This window comes from Trachymyrmex septentrionalis, unplaced genomic scaffold (genome assembly GCF_001594115.1).
Source record: "Trachymyrmex septentrionalis isolate Tsep2-gDNA-1 unplaced genomic scaffold, Tsep1.0 scaffold37, whole genome shotgun sequence".
In the NCBI taxonomy this organism is placed as follows: Eukaryota; Metazoa; Arthropoda; class Insecta; order Hymenoptera; family Formicidae; genus Trachymyrmex; species Trachymyrmex septentrionalis.
The window spans coordinates 1422275-1444136 of NW_017305536.1; the positions used below are offsets into that span (position 1 = coordinate 1422275).

At 40.3% G+C, this 21862-nt stretch overlaps 1 protein-coding gene across 4 annotated transcripts in view; it reads right to left on the reverse strand.

The window, feature by feature from the left end:
- LOC108750822 (transcription factor SOX-5-like) overlaps positions 1-21862 on the reverse strand; it is a 191252-nt gene that overhangs the window by 118455 nt on the left and 50935 nt on the right. For all 4 annotated transcript variants that reach the window (XM_018490607.1, XM_018490603.1, XM_018490604.1 and 1 more), the window contains exon 4: positions 15136-15230. In XM_018490607.1, the coding sequence (XP_018346109.1) occupies positions 15136-15230 (95 nt within the window). The remainder of the gene's footprint in view (positions 1-15135; positions 15231-21862) is intronic.

The following is a 21862-nucleotide window of genomic DNA, read 5'->3' on the forward strand; positions in this document are numbered from 1 at the left end:
CCTTCTCGACTGGACACGAGTACGTTGACCAGTGCTTGCCGCTTTCACAGTTTTTCTCCAAAATTTCAGAGAAAAGATCATCCTACGCATCTCATTGCGCTGTATTTTATTGCTACACATTAGAGACTCTCCAACAGAGTCCAGCCAAGAGTGATCTTCATCTCGTAGAATCAAACTTCTACGAGAGAGAAAGGTGTATACGTATGTATACTACTTCCTTCTTTCACTCACTATTATGGTCTCTTCTGTAAATTTAATTGGATTATAAAATGAGACGATATAAATTAGAGAGATAATGTTATATACACATATATACGTACGAAAAAAAGTATAGACTATATAAACATTTTCCGAGTCGAAATTTTAGTTCTACTTTGAATCTCTTTCAACTTCAATTAAACCTTATAAACCCGTTTTGAAATTTAAGCAATCAGATAAGATCTCTTTTAATATTACTCAATCTACAGCCTCTATTTAGAAAACTTCTTTTGAACTTAAAAATAGGAAATTTTCCAATAACTGTCATTTACAGGCTCAACGTAGGAGCTCAATCCATTAGATTAGAATCTATTATAAATCTCTAGAGTCTACATACGTCCTAATTACAAATCTTTAGAGTCTATATACATACGTTATATAAAACTTAGGTTCAAAGTAGGAGCAAAATTTCAGCTCGGGATAATATTTCTAAATTGTTATATGAATATTAAAAAGGGTAAATAATATTCTAAAGATAACATAAGGTACTTTTTCTCTCTCTCTCGTATGATTTTAACAAAATCACTCGTAACCAGATTCTGTTAAGGTTTCTAGTACACATCAATCTAGATATGCAAATTAAGATTTCTCCTAAAAATGGAAATTCTAAGAAGTCTAGAAAATACCATGGGATTAAAACGCACAAGAATTATCGACAAGTCGTGCTTTCAAAGCGTGTCATTTCGCCGTTCATGCGTAACTTCTAACTGTCATAATGTCACTGTTGCATACATTGCATCTCTACTGATCGTAAACCCCACGATTATTTACATACGTGCATATAATACTGAGCACATAATTTTTTAATATATATTATCAGAAGAATTCTTGGCGTTAATTGGTACTCATTGTGCGCTGGCGATACCATTTCGTTAAGGCGATATGTGCGCCGGTGTAGCGGAACTCGTTCGCGCACCTGTGCGTAACAAGGACCCATGCGTATCTGGAATCCTGTTTGGGCGTAACGCCGGTTAACGTAAGGTCACCCACGACTACATCACTCTCTCTGTCTCGGGATACGTCCGTTATATTGATTGCGAGAACACAAGATACCTGGCTTGAAACCACGCGCGCGCACAGGATGGCTCGCGGCGGGGAGGTAGCAGGCGCTGATTTCGCTGTAGCGTGCAAGCGGAAGCCTTCATCATGATTATCATCATATCTCCGCTAGACATCAAAGACTTATCTTTCCGCCTGTCTCAGTTTCTCTCTCTCTCTCTCTCTCTCTCTCTCTTTTCCTCCCTCTCTCTGCCTCATAGTCCCAGTCTCTCCTCTGCCCCTCTTCCGTGGTCTCTACGCCCTTTCTCTGCCCAGCTCACTCTCGAAATCCCTCGATTCTCTTCTTTGCTCCCTTGGCCCTTCCACCCCGCGTTCCTATCCTTCCGCTGCCTCTTTTTCTCCGAGCCGCACGCGTGGCTTTGGGGCTCCGAGAGATGACCATTTATAAATTACTCCCGAGTTCCTTGATACAGAATACATCGGTTGATACTCGGCTAGTCCATTACGTGAAATTAATACATCGCTTCCTCGCGATCGACGTTGCGTACGTGGGGAAATGTTAATGACGGCTATCTCCACAAACAGTACGAGTACAAAGTTGATCCTACAAGAATGTCCTCTTGTGCTAATACTTAACTATAATTTGGGGAAGAGAGATCATCGCGCATGGTGCGTGGTGATTGTGAAAATGAAAAGAAACCAAGTACTGACTATATACGAAGAATGAAATGTTAAAAAGAACAAATCTAATCCATTGTCCGACTCGCGCGACTCTACGTTTCTCGCCACGCGTTCTCAGCCCCGCAGTTAGGTCGGAAGAATAACATTATAACGTAACGGAAAAAAAGGGAGATCTAGAGAAGTAGAAACACAGAGGCAGACGGAAGGAGGGCGCGGAACAAACACATGTTGCACACTCGCTCGTCGTCGGCTGCTGACTCCTTCGTACGCGGAGGGACAGGGGGGGGAGGGAGAGAGAGGGGGGAGAGAGAGAGAGAGAGAGAGAGAGAGAGAAAGAGTTTCTCTCTTCGGCTTCTCTCGTCGCGACGCGTAACGTAAGACTAACAACACAATGGAAGCAACAGCTGCACGATAGATGGTGACTGCTGGACCGACCGGCCAACATTGCCGATTCCGACGCTCTTTCTTCGGCCCAGGGTCCGACTTTCTTCTTTTACGCTCGCGGGGCCCAAGTCGTTATCGGTCAGCCCGCGATTCGCGGAAGCGCGACAAGAGAAGCGCGTCATGCAGAAATCTGACGCTGGTAACTCGATGGCGTCACGTCGCTCGACATATATCGGGGTGAGTTTGTTTATCGGCCGAAAAAGACCTTCTGGAAGACATCTGGCTGGGAGAGTGTTCACCGATATGCGTCACGCCTTATTGTGGGGGCCAGCTTCTTCAATCGCTCGGCGATTTCTCGAGATCCCTTTTAGTCCCGTGATTTATCGAACCCCCGGATATGATTTACACGACGCGAAGCACACACAAGGAGTAAGTGGCGTACTGCTGTCTATTGATAGACAGCACGAGTGTTTGTAATACCTCGCTCTAGTACGTGAAATAATACGCGAGATTATAATAGCTTCCGCTTATCTGTCGCGAGCAATTCCATCGAAAAATTCTCCGCGGTATTTTCAGATGGAAGAAAGTGCAGGATGACGAAGCTGGCTTTACACGCACCATATGCAATGACAGTGCACAAGAGACGTACCTGTGTATCAAGTACCTGTGCGGCACCCGTCTTACATCAATGTATGCTAAACAACAAAGATTAAAATAATAGGAGCGCGTTTATCGATGAGCGCAATTTGCATAATGGCACGGACGGTCGGCAGAGAATAATGCGCACCCATATAAGATACAAGGGAGCGCTACTGGTGCTCGTGATGCGCTTGCTTGCAGCCAACGCCAACGATGCAGCCTCCAATTAGCTTCTCATTGAACCTCGAAAGAGGAAGGAGCGGAACAAGGAGCCGGTTCGTCGCCGGCCGCTCCGTGCCCGCGCGGCCATTCGCGTACGCCATTGTCATCCATTTGTTCATACAAATCCCTGACTATAATCATTTAATGCTCACATTCATCGCCGCTGCGGCATTGTACTGTCGCCGGTGCGTTAGTCCTTGGCACGCATGCGTGGTCGCGTCCTCCGACAAGGAGCTTAGGGCCTTAAGACGAGCTTCGTGCGACCGTACGCAGCCGATGTAGCCTCCTCTTCCGTCTCCTCTCCCTCGGCGAACACGGGTGTGCGTGTGTGCGTGCGTGTGTGCGCGTGTGTACGCGCGTGATTACACGCAAGAGATCCGACGTTCCGCCGTATCGTCGAATTCGGACCGCTCGTACCTTCCGCGACCAATTAATCTCCGCCGTTGGAAATCCTTCGCGCCTTAAACGGCAGACCTATTGTGACGTCTTTCTTCAGCGACCGGTGGGTGGTTCACGCCTTTGAAGAGTGGTACCCATGTTTCTGATTGTCGGCTCGATGCGCCGCACGTGAGGATTTGTGTAGGAGCGAGGCATATGTGTGTTTCTTGAAAATTTTCCGGCGCAATAGAGGAAGCAAATAATACATAAACGTGTGAACCGCTCTTTGAAGTCTGACTTTAAGATAACCAGAGAGACACGTTTGAATAAATAAGAATCAGTTTATAACTTAGAGAAATTATGTATGAATAAATGAAATTTTTCATTCGACTTATCGAGCGTGTCGCGTATTTTCCACTGATATCTGTCCGTAATTTTATAAAATCTCAAGTAAATTATAAAAATGTCGATTTAATTTCACTCGATTTAGCCAAAACGAGATTTTCAGCTAAATCAGTAGCGATAAATCTATCACAATCATCTCATCCGTTTTTCACCAGTTGGTGGTAGCCACCGGTGGTCGACCGGTGATACCGACGTTACGTTTTCGAGATGCTCCGCGCTCACAATGGATAATGCCTCGCGGGCATCGCGCTTTTAGCAGCAATCTAACGGCACTCAGTGCGCGTATGCGTGTGTACGTATGCGTGTATACACTGTATACACGGGGGCCGCGGGACCAGAGATAGCCGCGTTGACTGAATACCACACGCACACCGAGCGTGCGAGCCGTTGCTCTTTGTGGGACGTTCAAAGAGCACAATGTCCATAGTCCGGAGCCGACAATGGGCCCTCCACAACTGGTTAATATCAAGGTTGTTTGAAGGGTAGCCTCCGATCGCGCGTCGCGGTGTCCTCCTTGTCCTCTCGTGATGCGCGCGTTCCTCGTGAGAGTGTAGCATTGTGTCCGGCGAGCGCGAGGATAAAGGCGAAATCTCGCGCGCCGACCGACTTCATCGCTCTCCGCAGAATATGTCCGCATGATCATTTTTAACGAATCGCTAGGAAAGAGCTGTGTCGCGCGCGCGCGCGCGGCGTCTCGTGATTTCTCCCGGCAGCTACAACCTCGCGCTTTCTAATGACACGTTACATTTCGCACTATATATATGTTTTACGCATTTCGCACAATAGATTTTGCCGTTAAATTCGTGCCACAAAATCTCGCGTTACGAGATCTTTACGTTAATAAATGTGCAAATGATTTTTCCTTCGCGAGGATGATATATCATTACATTTTATAATTTTTAATTGAATAATAAATAAATGGAATTATACAAATAAATAATTTTTAATAGCAGCAATTTACCTAGCAGCAATTTTGTTCCAAGACACTTTGAATATCAACAAGCGCATATTTTTTTGTCGCGTCATTTCTATTTAATATACATAAAACACAATATCATTACATCTACATTGTTTATACAGTAAATATTTATACATTTGGCACATTATGTGCGCGCGCGCGTGTGTGTGTGTGTGTGTGTGTGTGAACGATATTGAATCGACGTCAATTGTGAGCTAATACTTTGTTGACAATTTCAATAGACTAATTTAACAAAAATGAGATTATGTACGCATCGATGCATGCATAATTTGGCTTAATTTGGTAGAAAAATAGATCAGCATGTTTTGCCGCTGTTCAAAGAATGCAGTATCAGTTGCCGCAACACTTGTGGCTTGTAATTGCGAGATAAATGTTTTTACCGATTAATTGATAGTTTAACAATTATATGCTCGATCGATTGCAATATATGTCATCGTATCGATCGCTTAACAATAGTTAATCTTCCGGATCTGACACTAAAATCTGTAACGCACTATTATTGACATTGAAACTGACTAGTTTAAAGTACATTAATTAATTAAAAAAAAAAACCAAAATGATACAACTCGTATAAAATAGAATAAATAATAAATATATTTTAATAAAAATAATCCAATTTGCAGATAAAATGTAAAGAATATGACAAAGATAAAGGAAATTAAATTGTCTGACACTTTTAATAAAGAGATTTATATATAATTGAATAAATCCAATAGACTCATTGACAACTCCGGAATATTAAGATAGCATCGAAAATTGTATTGATCAAATTTATGTACTCATCATGATATATCTATATTCATTCAATACGTAAATATAATTCCATTGCAAAAATACTCGTAGAAGATTTTCTTTCCATTGATAAATCAGTACTGATAACGCTCACTATTTGAAAAATGTCCTTGGAATGTCTAACGATGAATTTGTTTCTGACAGTCAAATGAAAGAAAATCAAACGCGGAGAGGGATAAATTAAAAAATATACAGTATCCACACTATATAATCCCTTAAAAAAAAATAACTTTTTGCTCCTTTAGTCGATTTTGTAAATAAATCGCATTCACGCGCACGTTAAAAGGGAAGGAAACCAGGGCAAACGAAACATGGAGATGTAGAAAGGGAGACCGTTGTCTCTAGGGAGCAGTCAAAGTAGACGATATCCCTGTAATAATGATCTGGGTATCAAACCACTGCGATGCTCTTTGAACATTGTTCAATGAACATGACGAGAATAATAAGGTCCGAAAATTGCAATCGGCTTATTTTCATGTGAACACTATGTAATAATATATACATTTAAAATATTTTTGTCTTAAAGGTCACTTAAATTATCAGTATCAATGTATTAAATTATGAAAAATTTGACACGAAAATTATATAACTCAAGATTTCTAATCTTTCCTTTCCATAACCATATCAGTATTGCAATTACGTAATATATACCAGAAGGAATAACTTATTAATTAGTTAAATATAAAAAGAGGAATATGTGTCTTCTTATTCTTTATAACGTCACGAAATTCTCATTTTAAAACTATTAAGATATTTGCACAAAGAGATGCAACTATAATCAATATTAAAAAGAAGAAAAAGAATAATTTATTATAATTGTTCGATACAAAAATACCAATATATAATATCAATTTTCCTTTAAATCGCCAAATTTTCGTCTTTATTTTGGAAATATTTATATATGTGTTTACACTGAGATAAGTATGTAATAAAGGAGGATGTATAATAAATGAGTGTGTATAATAGATGACAAGTGAGACTGAGTTTACAGTCCTCTAATCACTAAGCTTCAACATATAATAATGCTAAGACTTGAGAGCCTGTTTTACGTGTATGGGGGTGTTACCGCAAAACAAATGCGTCATGTGCGCCTTGATGAGTTTGAGTCTGAAATTGCCAGGTTCGCGAAAAAGCCTGCAATTACATGTAAATTTATGTAGAGCGGTGCGTCATTAAGATCGCGGATTACGAAGCTGTGATCGTGAGCGCGTGCTGCGCGAGGTCATACGTGACCTTCGCGCATAATTGATCTATCATCCACTTGATACTTTACGAGTTCTTATACGTAAAGCTTTTTTTATCTTGATGGATATTTAACACTGATTTAAGATTATGAATCGTTAATCAGACGGATTTCATGAATAGGTGCGTAAATGTTAATAAGCTGTCAATATCTATCTCTGTGTATGTGTGTGTGTGTGTGTTCTCTACTACTTTTTAAAGGTTGTCGATATATTTTCTAATATTTTTGCAATTGGAATTAAATATCTACGAAACCGTTTATATATTTCCAAGTTATTATTTATGTAATTTAATTTCAATTTTTTTAATTTTTTTATTATTACATCACATTGTGTGACAATTTTATATCAAACTACAAATAACATTCTCTACACAATCGTTTCGAGTTGCTGGTCGACCGTAGGAAGTTTCACGCTTGCTTTTTGTCTTTTATTTCGTATCTACCGTTATCAGAGGGAAACGCAGTGCCACAACGCGTCGTGTCGTATCGTGGGGATGACAAGTCAGTCCCGTCCTCTCCCCGAGGGAGCAGCAATTTATAAATAATTGAGCCGAGTCCGGTAAAAAATGAATTACGCGTCCCTGTACAATATGAGGAGTTGCTTTACAGTAAAACGAGCAAGGGACCCGCGAGACCGAGTGGCATCGACGTCGCAGACGATGCTGCTGCTGCTGCTGCGGGGTGGACTACCGAGGAGGATACGGTGGCACCGAGAAAGAGAGAGAGAGAGAGAGAGAGAGAGAGAGAGAGAGAGAGAGAGAGAAACATAAGCCGCATCAATTTTGCAATTGGAGAATTTTATGTTCGCGCGGGTTTCATATATTATGGACGAGCTTTCGCCGCGACGTCTATTCACCGCGCCTCGACCGACCCCGTTTGGTTCTTGGGCTTGCGTCTTTTCTTTTTTTATCTACTCTCGTGGACCTTGTCGAATTGGGAACCAACAGTTTTGTCTCTGCAGCTCGTATGCTGAATATTTGATACTAGCGAGAATCAAGCTCCACAGTGAATATTGCGTATATCTCACGAAATATGATTGCTTCTTATATAAACTATGAATTAAAACTTAATATATGTATAAAATTAAGAATCTAGTATATTAATTGTAAAAATGACAGATGATAAAGAAGATTGAACAAAAAAAAGAAAGAGGATATGTTGCATATTAATTATCTTTCATAAATTATCATTATAATGATTAATATGTTACTAGTAAATATCAGTATCTCTCAGCAATCTCTCTTAGCAATATTTATCAAACAGCACATACGTTGAGAAATTGCATTTTCAATTTAAAGATAAAACATAACATGTTTTTACTTATTGTCATTTCAGTAATATGCTGACATAGCTTTTATAGCGTCTACTTTTTTTTTACAATCATAGTAGAATTGGTACAAATAATTTATTAAGTATAATTTAAGTGAAATATGTTTTTGTTACAAAAAATAGAGAGAAAATAGATCTACTTTAGAAATCTTAAAAACCATCTATAAACACGATTGTTTACGCTTGATGGAGTTGATATATGAAATTCTACAAATAGCAATTTCATTTTTGTAGAGTCGATTTTTAAAAAGTAGTTTGTATAGTTGTCCAACCGGTTTATGATCACCGAACGACAGGCCAACGTTCGAGTCATTATTAAACCTAAAATAATTATAATATTGTCGTCATCACACATAAATAATAAAACATAAAAAAAAATGTGTTTTGCAGAAAAAATTGGCCATTACGTGAAATCGACTTTTTAATGAGTTATCTCGATTGTAGCTGTGATATATGTTCGATGTTTACAAATTACGTAACGCAAGATAAAAAATAATTTTATAAAAAACTTGCTCTAAGATCCAATTATTATGAATGTCTCTTCAAATTAAAAATAATTTCGTTTTATGTAATTTGCCTCGTACTACATTCACGGAAAAGCTGACTCTGTATTTTAATTCTTACAAATGTAATCTTATAGAGCGCAAGATACCTTCCTTTTCCAACTGAAATTAAGGAAACAAATATCACAGAAGCGCCGGAAGATAAAAGGAAAAGTAATACGGTGCAATTCGAAAGATAAAGTCGGTAATGCTTTTGGCTTTCGCGCAAACATCGTTTTAATCCCCATTTCAACAAAGTCCCACACAGAAAGGACCTGGAAGTTATATCCCTGCAAAGAGAAACAGCGCGAAAGAGGCGTCGGGAAGGGAGAGTAGCGGGTTGAATCGAGGCGAGTAATCAGGGAGACATTATTTTCCCTTTGAGACCTCCCGTGTTTTATTACGAAGGAAAACGTATAATCTGCTTGTGCAATTCGGCCGACCGAGCTCGTCCCTGTTTCGTCTTTAGTTCGTCGATCATTCGCAATTGACGTTGCTCGATGGAATTCGGTGCCGCCACGCTTGAATACTGGTCGAGGGGTGCGCCGATCTTTAGTTTTCCTTTGAATTTATCGACAAGTTCAACGAAAGAACGGTGAAAAGATTTCGACGCAAAAATGAAGCGAGAAAATGGGAAAATCGTTCGATCTCGACCTCATCGCGATTGCGCGAAATAAATTCTCGCATTCAATTTAATATTGATAATGGCAAAATTTTTACTAAATCATATGATAATTGCTGCTTTGTGAATCATCACAATCCGTGGGTCTGAACAGCAGTCTCGAGCTTTGAACCGAATCAAGTCGTATCACCCGAGATTCCTGTCGCGACTACTACGGCGTGGAATTTTTATCCTCCATGGCGTTCCATTATACGCGCCGAAAAAATACTGCCCCTTCGTTCTTTCTTTCGCGGCCTCGCTCATCGCCCAGAGAATAACATTCGCACTTTACGATTATGCTTGCCTACTTTTTTTCTTTTTTGTCAAGGAGGCCGGCTCTCTCGGCGTCAACAGCAGATTCACGATAGGCTGTTCTACGCACACAGGCTCCGATTAAAAGTCGGCAACGGTCACACTATGGGTCACACACTGAATGGTCAACGAGTTCCGCATAAATCGAGAGAATTAAATAGACAAGAAGATCCCGGGATCTTCCCATAATCTCGCGAGAGTATGTTAATCCTTGCGTGGCGGTGTATTCTAAACAACCTGATACTATTCGATGCTAGGTCTTTCTTTCATTATACCCCAATACATAGACGTGCGCGTTTGAAATTGTTTCGACCAAAACTAGAAATATTAATAAATCTTATGTAAATTTATAGAATAAATATGGATATTATGAGATGACTATTTTATATAATTTACATATTTCCTTCATTTAGCTGAGAATAATAATTTTACGTGCGATAACATGATTTTTTTTAAGGAACAAATTATCGAGTAAATATATAATGAATACAAAAAGACATCGCAAACATCAGCAACAACAGCGTGACGCGATGTTATTTCTACTCGGATTCATATTTTGCTTGATATTTTTGAAACACCATTTGTGTCACTTTAACGACCATACGGTGACCGGATGTCGTAATGACGTACCGACAAAAGCGCGCGTTTCAACTTCTTTTTCTTTCTTTCTTTCTTTCTTTCTTCTCCGTAAGTCGGCACACGCTTGCCTCTGTGTAGCTCTATCCACAGTTTATACTCTTAATGCATTCTTTGCATATTTTCAATTCGCTTTTGTTATTCTGGCTCGCTGTCTGCAAGGCAATCGAGATTTTCAAACGCACAAGAGTGTATCGTGTGTCATCGAGGTGTGATATTCTTAAAGCATTTGTCGTTGCCAAAAAATTTGAGTTATCGATAATAATGCATGATGGCGACTGATGTTCATGTCTCCGAACGCGAAGGTGACACGATATGATTTTTTTTTTGTACTTGAAAAAATAAAAACGTCATGAAAATCGCATGTCATTCCATTTTGCTCTACGGTGGTAGGGCACCGTATTTCGCAAACGTATACAAGTCGCATATTTTATCGCATTCCTCTCTTAAGTTTCTTTTTCTCTCCAAAGATAAAATGGACGAATTCTATGCATCTGCGTTTCTCTCTCTCTCTCTCTCTCTTTCGATTTTTCGCTTTCTCACGTAAAAAGCGACTTTAAATAATCTCCCGAAGAAATAGCGCCAGAATTATGACTAACAAATGTCAAAGAAAATATCATTTTTTTGTTATGCTTTACGAGCATATCGAGACGACTTCTTTGTGATGCTGTCGCGCCCGGATTGCTCCCAATTTAACTTCCACGTCTGTGAACTTGTTTTTTTTTTTTTCCCAAAGAAACAAAATTAGCGGAAGCGCCGGGGATTTGCTTCGTCGAACGTTGCGACGTGCAATCGCGAATCATCATTGTGCTATTTGCACAAAGGAGTGATAAGATTAAGCGGCTCTCTTTCCCATCGTCGAAAATCTCGAACTAAGACCGTATAACATTTTATCGTTGCCTTGGAAGATACGCTGATACTACAGGTTTATTGACAAGTGCGAGATGGAACGACGATACCGGCGTACTCATAGCTATTTACTTAGCGTTTTGCTGTTGGTAGCGGCATGTCAATATCGCGCCGAACTCGACATCCGTATTCGGGAACGGAAACCGATGTTCGAGAAATCTCATTACGCGAATTCGCTTTACATCATTATGCGAAAAATTGTCGAGATTTCGAAAAACGGAAATAATATCGATATCATTAATGTCTCTAAATTTTCGAAATAGTGCAAAATCAGATATTTCTCATAACGATGTCATGTAACGTATGCCTGTTACTACCAATGTAATTTAATTTTAATCTCGATTCGACAGCCAGTTCTTCATCTCTTTCTAGAACTAATGTGCCCATTTCCACTAATGTGGATTAACTTTAATCTTTGTTCAACTTGCTCTTTATTTTTTTTTCTAATTCTTAGAACTAGAAAGAAATAAAGAGTTAGTTGTAGAAAAAACCGAGAAGATAAAAATTAAACTACATTAGTAGAAACGAGCGTAAGAATTAGAAAAAGATGAAGAGTAAGAATTGTATCGAGATTAAAGATAATCTGCATCGATAGAAACAAGCATAAATCGTCTTCCGCGATGGAACGGGGACCGTCGACAATTTTTTTAGTTATCCGCAAAATGACAGCCATTCGGCAGGTATCCATCAGCAATCGTTCAATAAATCGAACCGTGCCCGCGAATTTCCCGTTTTCGCAATGGACGGTAATTCAATTCCGTTTACGCAATTTCGCGCGTTCGCGAGTGGCGGAGCGATCGACGACTCAACGGGTGTCCCGATCGTTTCCCGCCGTTTTCAGCATTTCCTTGCACGGCGTGCAAATCGTAACTCGTTCACCACCTACGAGAGAGATCGGTGAAGAACGTTTCTTCTCGTCGAAGGGGCTCATGCCGATCACGGCGATCGCAATCTTTCGCGACTCGCACGGCCCCGTACGGCGGATTCGCTGCGCTTGTAAATTGATCGTGGCTGTGCACACTGCAACTGAAAGTGATCTGCTCGTTAAGTACCGCGGGCTCCCCGAGAAAGACAGCGTCTGGAAAGTAAGGTAAGGGGAGAGGACAGCGAGATCGCGATCGAGAAAATAACGACGATACCCCCCGACATACGCGATTAATGGCGAAAGTCGTGAGCGCGGCCGGGAAGAAGGTTTGCTCTCGCCACATTTCTTGTCTCGATTCGATCTTACGCAAGCAACGACGGAACTTGGATGTTACGTAAGTTCACAGTAGCTCGCTTCCGCTTTGTATATAATATCAACGGAGATTGCTACTGGCGTGGAAGATTGTAAAGTAAAAGTTCATTTCCCGTAATGTGTTGCGTGACGTCTAGAATGTCCAGACCATTATTATTATCATTATTAATGGATTCATTGTAATAGATATTTTTCATCTGTGAAATTTTTAGGAGAGCATTTTAGCGTAATTGTTTTTTTTATCAACAACTCTCAAAGATTCTATGAAACATCGTCGAATGTACAATTAAATGTTTGTACAATAAAATTGTATATATAAAATTTGGCAGAGAAATTACGAATTGATTTATCTCATTTTCTTTAAGTTCAATTCGCCAATTAATTTGAGAATACTCTTACAAGTTAAAAAGATTTCATTAATAAAAATGACAATAATATGGCACAATATATAATATACAACTAATAGCTAGCAATTTAAGTAGACCTTGCGGCTTGTTTTCCACTAGCGTAGTAAATATATAATGAAACACTAGTATAATTTTTACATACCCGATCGATTCCATTTCTGATGAGAGCTGATGAACGTTCGAAAGCGCGCAACAAAAATATCCGAGAAATATCCAATTCACAAAGTCATACCTCACACTAAATAGTACTTCCGCTTAGACCGCCGTCCTGAAAATCATTATTCACGCCCGACGATCATTATTCTTCGCAATCATAACCGAATTCAGCGTCGCGCTAAATTTTCCGTTCTCGCGGTGGGAGCGTGCGTCCGGTTTTCGCGACGACACCCCGTATATCGCCTGGGAAAATAAATCTTGTGGACACTCACCGGGAGGGAGACTGGACACTGGAGGCTGTCACCGGACACGGGTTGCAGCGACTGCAACAGATCGCGTGCGTGAAAGAGAGGACGGCTATCAATGGCTGCATTATACAATACTCGGTGGTGGTATATACGGCAATACGTGTTTGCCGGCGCGAATCGCGCGAGTGTGCGTACGCGCTTGTATATATGTGTGTTATATATATATATATATATAACACACTAAGGACAAGCACATGTGTGAGCATACATACGTATGCGTATATAGATACCACCGAACGGGTCCACACCGAACGGGGCGTGCTGTACACCGCGCGCGGCAGGTATCGCCAGCCAGGAGAGGAGGCTCTCTGGCGCGCATAACCCGTTCACGAGAGAGCGAGAGACGAACGGACGAAACTGTCCGTAAACAACGAAGATAAACGATATATGCCTGTGCTCCACCCTGTTTCTTGGGTTTACTTTTCGACGAGTATTTCGCCGATTAGATATCGCTCTTTTGCAAACACTGCGCTACGAGCGCGTTCGATTATTGTACGACATCTTCCTCTCTCTCTCTCTCTCTCTCTCTTTCTTTCTCTGGCTCTTCGTGCCTCTCATTGCTCTCTTCCTCTCTTTCACGTATTATCACCGCCCGATACCGTCATGTATGTGCACTTCGTGTCTGTACCTTCCCCCCCTCCCACCCCTTCGTGTTCCCATCTCGAAAACCCCTTCCTCCCCCCCTTCTCTCTCGTCCATTCTTTTCTACCCTCTCCTTCCATCTTTCATTCTTCGTCCCTCTTTTGATCTCACTCGACCGGATCGACCTGTTCACGTGTACAGCGGCAATAACTATATCCAGCCCGGGTCTTTTTTCGTTAGGTCGTTCTTACGCAGCTTGAAAACGAATTGACTTATTGTAAAACCGTGTCCCGCCGTCCGTAATTGTCCGCGCGTGCCTGTGTGTGAATACTCGGATCGAACATCGAGTCAAGTATGTGGCGAGCTTTTTCTCCCCTGTCGTTTATGCTGCCACGTGCGAGACTCCAAGCAAATCCTATTTTTTTCGCGCTGGTAATTTTTTCAGCCTCAGTAATCTCATATTCATATTGTCAAGCGAAACGACTCCAGGTGAGGCAATCGATCTCGCCCGTAAAAGCCAATCTCGAGTCGTACGAGTAAAATATAAATTATTTCGATAGCGTATCGCGGTAGTACATAAGCAAGATATCATAGGTTCTTCACCACAATTCCTTTCACGGAACGAAAATGACTGCCTTAACGCACTTCAATAGTCAGATATTAATATTTTTTTGCTAGATAAAAACTGGGAGGAGAAATATGAGATAACTGAAAAATATTGTCGACTTTAGAAATCATTTGACAATTATAACGGAAAGTGCGAATTTCTATATATAATGCGGAAAAATGCTATTATATGATTACGCGTCGACATGATTTTAAATACGCTTGTACAGTTATGCAGACAACGACTCGATATAATGAATACGTGTTGAACTCGTGAACATGCTATGCAGAGGTGTATCACGAAGGGAAGCATCGCTGATAAGACGATATTGGTCTGCAGTCGGACTACAACGATAGATTTCATAGTAATGTTAAAGGTCTTTACGGGTTCCATTAAGTCACATTGTACACGGGCGAATAGCCGCATCGCGAATGAATAAGCACAATAAGCAGGTGGCCGTTGGACTCACCGGCTTCGAATCTCCTTCCAGCTGATCGGGTTTACGGCCGTATCGACCCCGTCCACCGTCGTACAATTACGGCGAACATCAGGAAGCGCACCATCCTGCGGACAAGAAAGAATCTTGGTCAGCTTGACGAATAATGCGAAACGTCATTCCGCATCGTTTAACCTTTGACAAAGATTCCGTGTAACACATTTAGAATTATATTTCTCTAATGTTATCTCACATATTATCTGTACTTCGACTTTTATCAATCTCGCGAGTTATTACAATCGATTCTTAAACTCTATTAAAGAGTTTCCGACTCGATTATACGAAATAATTACTAATGTCAAAGAACAGCGAATAATAGAATATCAAATTTAACGATCGTTGTAGAATCGAACTCCGCATCAAAGTCTTAATCATTTGCATCACGTACTTTCTATGTGAATCATTATATTTATTGTATTGATTATACAATTTTCAATACACGTTATATATACAGGATATCCGGTAAAACAACCCCCGTAACAACGCTCAAGTTAAGCGATTCGCTAATTCTAAATGTTTATAATTCAAAAACTATTATATTGTCATACATTTTAGTATTTTAGAATTTTCGTCTCAAAATAATAATCTGAAAAATCTACCCTTAAGCGTTGTTATAATCTTTATCAAAATATAACTATATAGATTTGATGGTAATTAGAAAACTTGATATAAGATATAACATGTGCTATCATTAGCCGTAACTCAACGAATTCGGGCTTAATTGTTATTATATAATTTGATTCAATCGGTACTGTTCAAAGCAAAGAAGAATAAAGTAAATGTTAAAAGCGCATAGTTGCAAGATAACAAGAGATAACAATGCATAAGGCGTATATTCTTATGTCACTTAAGTTAATAGAGAGAGGACGTGATAAGATAGATAGAACTATTAACCATCCGTCCATTTGCACAAAAACTGTATAAAAGAATGAATGTAAATAAAGTTCATGATTCAGAGCAAAAGAAAAGTAAATAGAATTTAGCGATAATCGATTTTCTCTTGAATTTTGATCTTAAACCATTCCACTGTAAAAAGAAAATTAGAAATTAAAAATAAATGATCGAAACACTTATTACAATACTTATTTTATATTGAAATTAATTTGTATTTTTATAGTAATAATTTGTATTTATTGCAATAATTTGTATTTTTATAGTAATATTAAACAGTTAAATAATCACAATACTCTACATAAAATTAAAAAAATTGAAAGATATATAACTTTAAATGTGAATATAAATCGAAGACATTATTGCCCGTCATGATAACCTCCATTCAAATAATAAAAAAAAAAAAAGAAAACGTTCCGTTAAATGGAATTCGTTTCCATCCATCTAGAATTCGTTTCGTATTGGAGTCGAAAGATTGGCAATTTGCGGTTGGTTATATCCATGGATACAAAAGATCCTGAGAGAAGACAAAGAACGATGATTCAGAAGTAGGAGAAGAGAAGAACTTGGTAGATGACACGAGATTCCTACGAAGGTAGGTACTATGTCATTGTCTTTTTCTTCTCCATTTTGTTGCTCTCTCTCTCTCTCTCTCTCTCTCTCTCTCTCTCTTCCTCTATCCTACGTACTTTCTATGGTTTAACGTTTTCGACTTGAAACGCCGACATTCCTGCCGCCGCATGGAATTCAACGATGTTAAATGAATCGTCTTAAGAAAATATAATGTCCACTAAATTCTTCTTTTTTCCTCTTTTATAATTTATAAAACCATAAAAATTATTTAAGCGTCTGACAAGTATTTACAATCATTTCATTAGATATATAATGTTATTATAATAAAACATCATAAATAAATGAAATAATATTTTATGAATAGCGATTTATACTTTTTAGTGAAATATCGCTGTAATTCTCTTCATGTTACATGTGTAATAAATTAATGTCAAATCTTTCGATCAATTATAATAAATGAAACGTTTAAGTGGACTTTACACTATTAATCTCGAAACCTACTAATTATAATAAAATGTTTTATTCAGTTGTATCGAATATACAATATATTGTAATTGAGGGAATAATATTTATTCATATTACATTTCATTTAAAAAGCAGATTTCTTGCATCGAAATAAAAATGTTCGAAACGAATACAAAATTATATTCTGCGTATAAAAATTCGATAAAAATAATAAAAGCATTTCATCATTCGATCTAGTGAACGGAAGTCGTTGGCTTTTAGGTGCTCCTTTCTTGAAAACTGGTAGGATTATATCGTTCCGGAAGATCGCAGGTAGCGCCCCGCTCTATTAATAGACCGGTTGATCAATTCGCAGGCGCGTCGGCGAGGTTTACCTGTGGCACGTGGGCGTTCCTGGGTAGCAAGCAGCCGTAAAGTCGTTAAGTAGCCACTTCGGACTTTAGAATCAGGAGGTGATGGATCATTAGCCCCGAGGATCTTTCCGTAACCTACGGTCTCTCTCTCTCTCTCTCTCTCTCTCTCTGTCGAGCCAATACTGGTTACACGCTTCGACAGGATACCACCGTGAAGCGTGTAATCGTTCGGTCGAGTTTCAACCATCCATGAAGTAAAAATGATGTCCGCGCGATCGTTACGTTGCTAAATCGTAATTCACGAATTAATTTTCTTTAAAAATTAAAGACAAACTGCAATTTCTTGCAATTACAAAATTACGCAAATATATACGATACAATTGTAATGTCACTCGATTTTTCCACGCTTCCATCGAACAATTTCCTTTCTATTTTTTTTTTAATACCTTGTCAAAGGAATGTATTGCACGAGCATCGAATTATACAGAAGGATAAAGTAAATGGAAAAACACGTACGATAATTAGCAAATGAGAATACATATACTCGTAGATAGACGATTGCGCCGCGCTAATACGACCGTTGATAAATTCGCGAGCGATGAAACGACGATGTAGCCGCAGGCACACTACGGTTTCTAGGCAGTGAGAAGCCATAAAGACGCTAAATAGCCACTTTCGACCCGGTAAGAAAGTGGTACTAGAGCGTTAGCCGAAGGGTGAGAAGATTGGAGTCAGCAGCATGTGGAACGCGGTTCGAGAGAGAGTACATAAAATCAGCTTGGATTACGCGCAAATGGACGGATAGAGAGACGAACGGCACGGAAATTTGTGACGGAAGCATCTAGCAATAATGAGAGTTCGATGTGCCAGGGGAACGTCGTGTGCCCGCCGGTATAAATGCCGAGCGCGTTCCAATTTATTCCTCGCCGTGCCAGAAATGCGCAGCAACAAATCATCGGCAGTGGCACACCACGGATCGTCTCTTTACGAGCGCGGTCGTTATGAAGCATCAAACGCACATATCGCGATCGAAAGTATCGATCTCGCTTTCGTTTCACGTATCTATATATTAGCCAATGGCGATTCAAGTCGCCATAGTTTGCCATAGAGATTATTTAGCGTGATTTCGGGGTATCAATGATATCAATATCTTCGTAAAGCGCTCGGGACCGATGTTATTCAATATGGAAACGGAAAGAACGGAATATGACGGTATATAATATGAATTTATATTGCGTAATGTGTTTAAAAAAAGAAATTACATTCGTTTTAAGTGTACACTCACTGTCGTATTGTTAAGTGCTCACATTTAAGTGGTATAGAAGTATATGTAGAAATACATACACGTACATAGTAATAAACTGTAGAGTAATTAAAACCGCGATAATTGAGATAAGCAGAAACTTAATACTGGATTAGATAGTGCGTAGTAAAGTAAGATGTAGAAATCGCTCAGCGTCACAGATCAGTCGCAAAGATAAATAGAATAATGTGTTTTATAAGTAGCGACTTACTAGAGAATGTCCGAGCAAAAGAATCGGTATGTGCGAATGAATGCATGCTGAATGATCGATCGATATCATATGCTACAAGAGCACGTTGTGTACATAATATAGGTAACGAGTAAACAAGTTATATTAAAGCAGACAGCTGTCCAGAAAGGTAAAATAATGTACAAAATATGCTAATAACGCGTGGGTATTTTCTGGAAATAAGGAAGCACGCAAGATAAAGATACAACTTTCGGACACAAGAGAAAAAACGGGTACCTACATGAAACCGTTATAAAATTACAATTGTGGGTCTTTTGCCCACGTAAAGTGAATATATATTATTACTTTTAACATATTATAAGATACATTAGAAATGTACTATTCTGTAATGCATTATTATAACTTTTCGCTATAAAAAATGTATTATTATTAATTCACGCACGTATATATAATTATGTGAATGTAAGAGTGCAATATATATATATATATATATATATATATATATATATATATACGTAATAATTACAAATCATTATCCGTCGTCTCTAAGGAACTGAATTGATATAATATACATTCGAGTATACCTTAAAGAATTATAGAAAGAATAAAAACATAATTCACAGAGACGACTAATCAAGTGCTTGTCGGTGCAAATCGGTATAAGTAAAGATACGAAAATTTACAATCTGCTACCAAGACGATATTACGATATCTATATTCAAGTTCGATGACAACCACGCTAAAACCACCAGCGTTTTCGAACGGATGGCACGCCGAAGAATGATCGCCGAGTATATTCGCGGGAATCGGCGCGGAAGAGCCGCGAATATATGCGATCGGTCAGGTAGTTCAGTGGACGAGCGGTTTGCCGGTTGGAAGGTGAGTCTGAGCTGCTGGAAGGATGCTGGAGAGGCCGAGTGGTGGCGGCACGGCCGGTGTGGTCAGGTGGCTCGCAAGGACGCGGCAGGCCGTTCACCCGTTCACCCATTCGCCCCCTCCCGCCCCCTCGCCCCACTCGTCATCATTATACGTGCATGCCGGTATTCACGTACATACACGGACATGTACGCACATACGCGTGGATTCATCGCGCGGATCTCTCTCTCTCTCTCTCTTCCTCTCTTCTGAACTCTGCCGTCCCTCTCGCCCATTCTCTCCTCTCCCCCTGTATCTCTCGGGGGGGGGAGAGGGGGGCTCTCCCCTCCTCTCTTTTCCAACCATCCAGTCGTCTCCGCTCCAGATCCGAACGCGAGTGCAGCCTTAACTAAGTTACCGGTATTTGTACTCCGAGAAATCGCCGGTTACTGTATCCCCCGTGTAAACATGATAATTGACCCGTTACACTTTGCACCTCGTGCAAACGAGAGAATTTCTTTCTTTACGACGCGATACGCACGGTACATGTCCCCCTCACTTTTTGCATCTTACTTTTATTTGGCATTTTTCCGTCTCGGTTCTTAGCTCGAGCAATATTATATACACGCACGTAAGTGTACCGATAACACCGTGAAAAGTACAGTAGAACTCATGAAGCTAGGGGGTTTATAAGCGTAATTTTGTGTACGGCACATGGAAACGATATTATTACAGCAACGTTATTAGCATTTTATGGACGCTACGTTTTTACTAGGAATTTAAAGAGATCCAAATTGCAGATGTAAGATATAAAGATAGAAAAGAGTATAACGGGAAGAGGGATTAAATGCGTAGCGATATTTTAAACAATAATTATGCCATACAGTTCTTCTTTAATCATTTAAACAGCAACGTAAAAACTCAAAACAACAGACACGCACGCGCGATTAAAACAGGTTTGCCAGGTTTCGGGTTGATTTACCTTCGATTTATTGGCACGGACATTAACGGCGTATCTCGACGTCTGCATAAATCTTGGAATCCGGAAAAGAAATCGATGGCATCAAATCGGGCCAAGATTTCGCGCCTCGATACGATCATCGTTTATTTCATTCTTCGAAACAAAATTAACGCATTATGCTAGTACGATAATATTATGGAACGATGGCTAGCACAGAGATAATATTGTGAAAATGAAATATTCAACAGTCACCTATTAACTTCAGATTACGAAAGATTGAAACGAGAATTCAACCACTGATCGTGTTCGCTCTTGTCCGATTTGTACAAGTGGGATTTATTGTCTCGCTCATCGTATCCGCCCATAATATCCGCGTTTCATCGAGACATGACCAATGTGAGCTGCGTATTATGATCACGAGAGCCCTTTACGACAGGCTAAGCTCGTTAATCGCGCGTTCCCCCGCGGCTGGTATCAGCACCACCGCGTAAAACAGCCCATCGACGACTTGCGACGTCACGTTCACGTTAACATCGAGCAATGCTTGCGGCAATGACGTCACGGATGAAATAATAGACGGCCCCTCGACCTCTCCTTCTCTCGGCGCTTCTCTCTCCGTCCTTCTCTCTTCAGTCGAGAAGTTTCGTACGGTACCTTCAGAAATCGAGGAGCGAGCGAGCGAGAGAGAGAGAGAGAGAGAGAAAAGAGATCCGCTCTCCCGCAGGGAACTAATAACCGGGTTTCACAAGCCTGTCTCTGCTACACACGCGCGCGTACCCGATTCCACCAGCACAAATCAATAGCGAGGATCAGGGGGTAGAGGGGCCCGAGGGGGAGAGGGCAGAGGGGAGGGGGAGGGGGGAGGGAGGCGGCGATGTAACCCGGGACGGGTTTGCGAGGCACGCCTGTCAATGCAGGTAGCCGAACGACGAGGCGGCAGCGCGGTGGCTGTTATTAGCTTTCTTTTCTCGTAATACGCGCCCTGTCAGCGGCAGGAAATAAGAAGTATTCTAGCGCAGTTACTTTGTCAGTCGGGAAAGCGACAATAATCGCGGGTCCGCACCCTGGTCCCCGTCACGACCGTATATGCCCCCCCCCCCCCCCCCCCC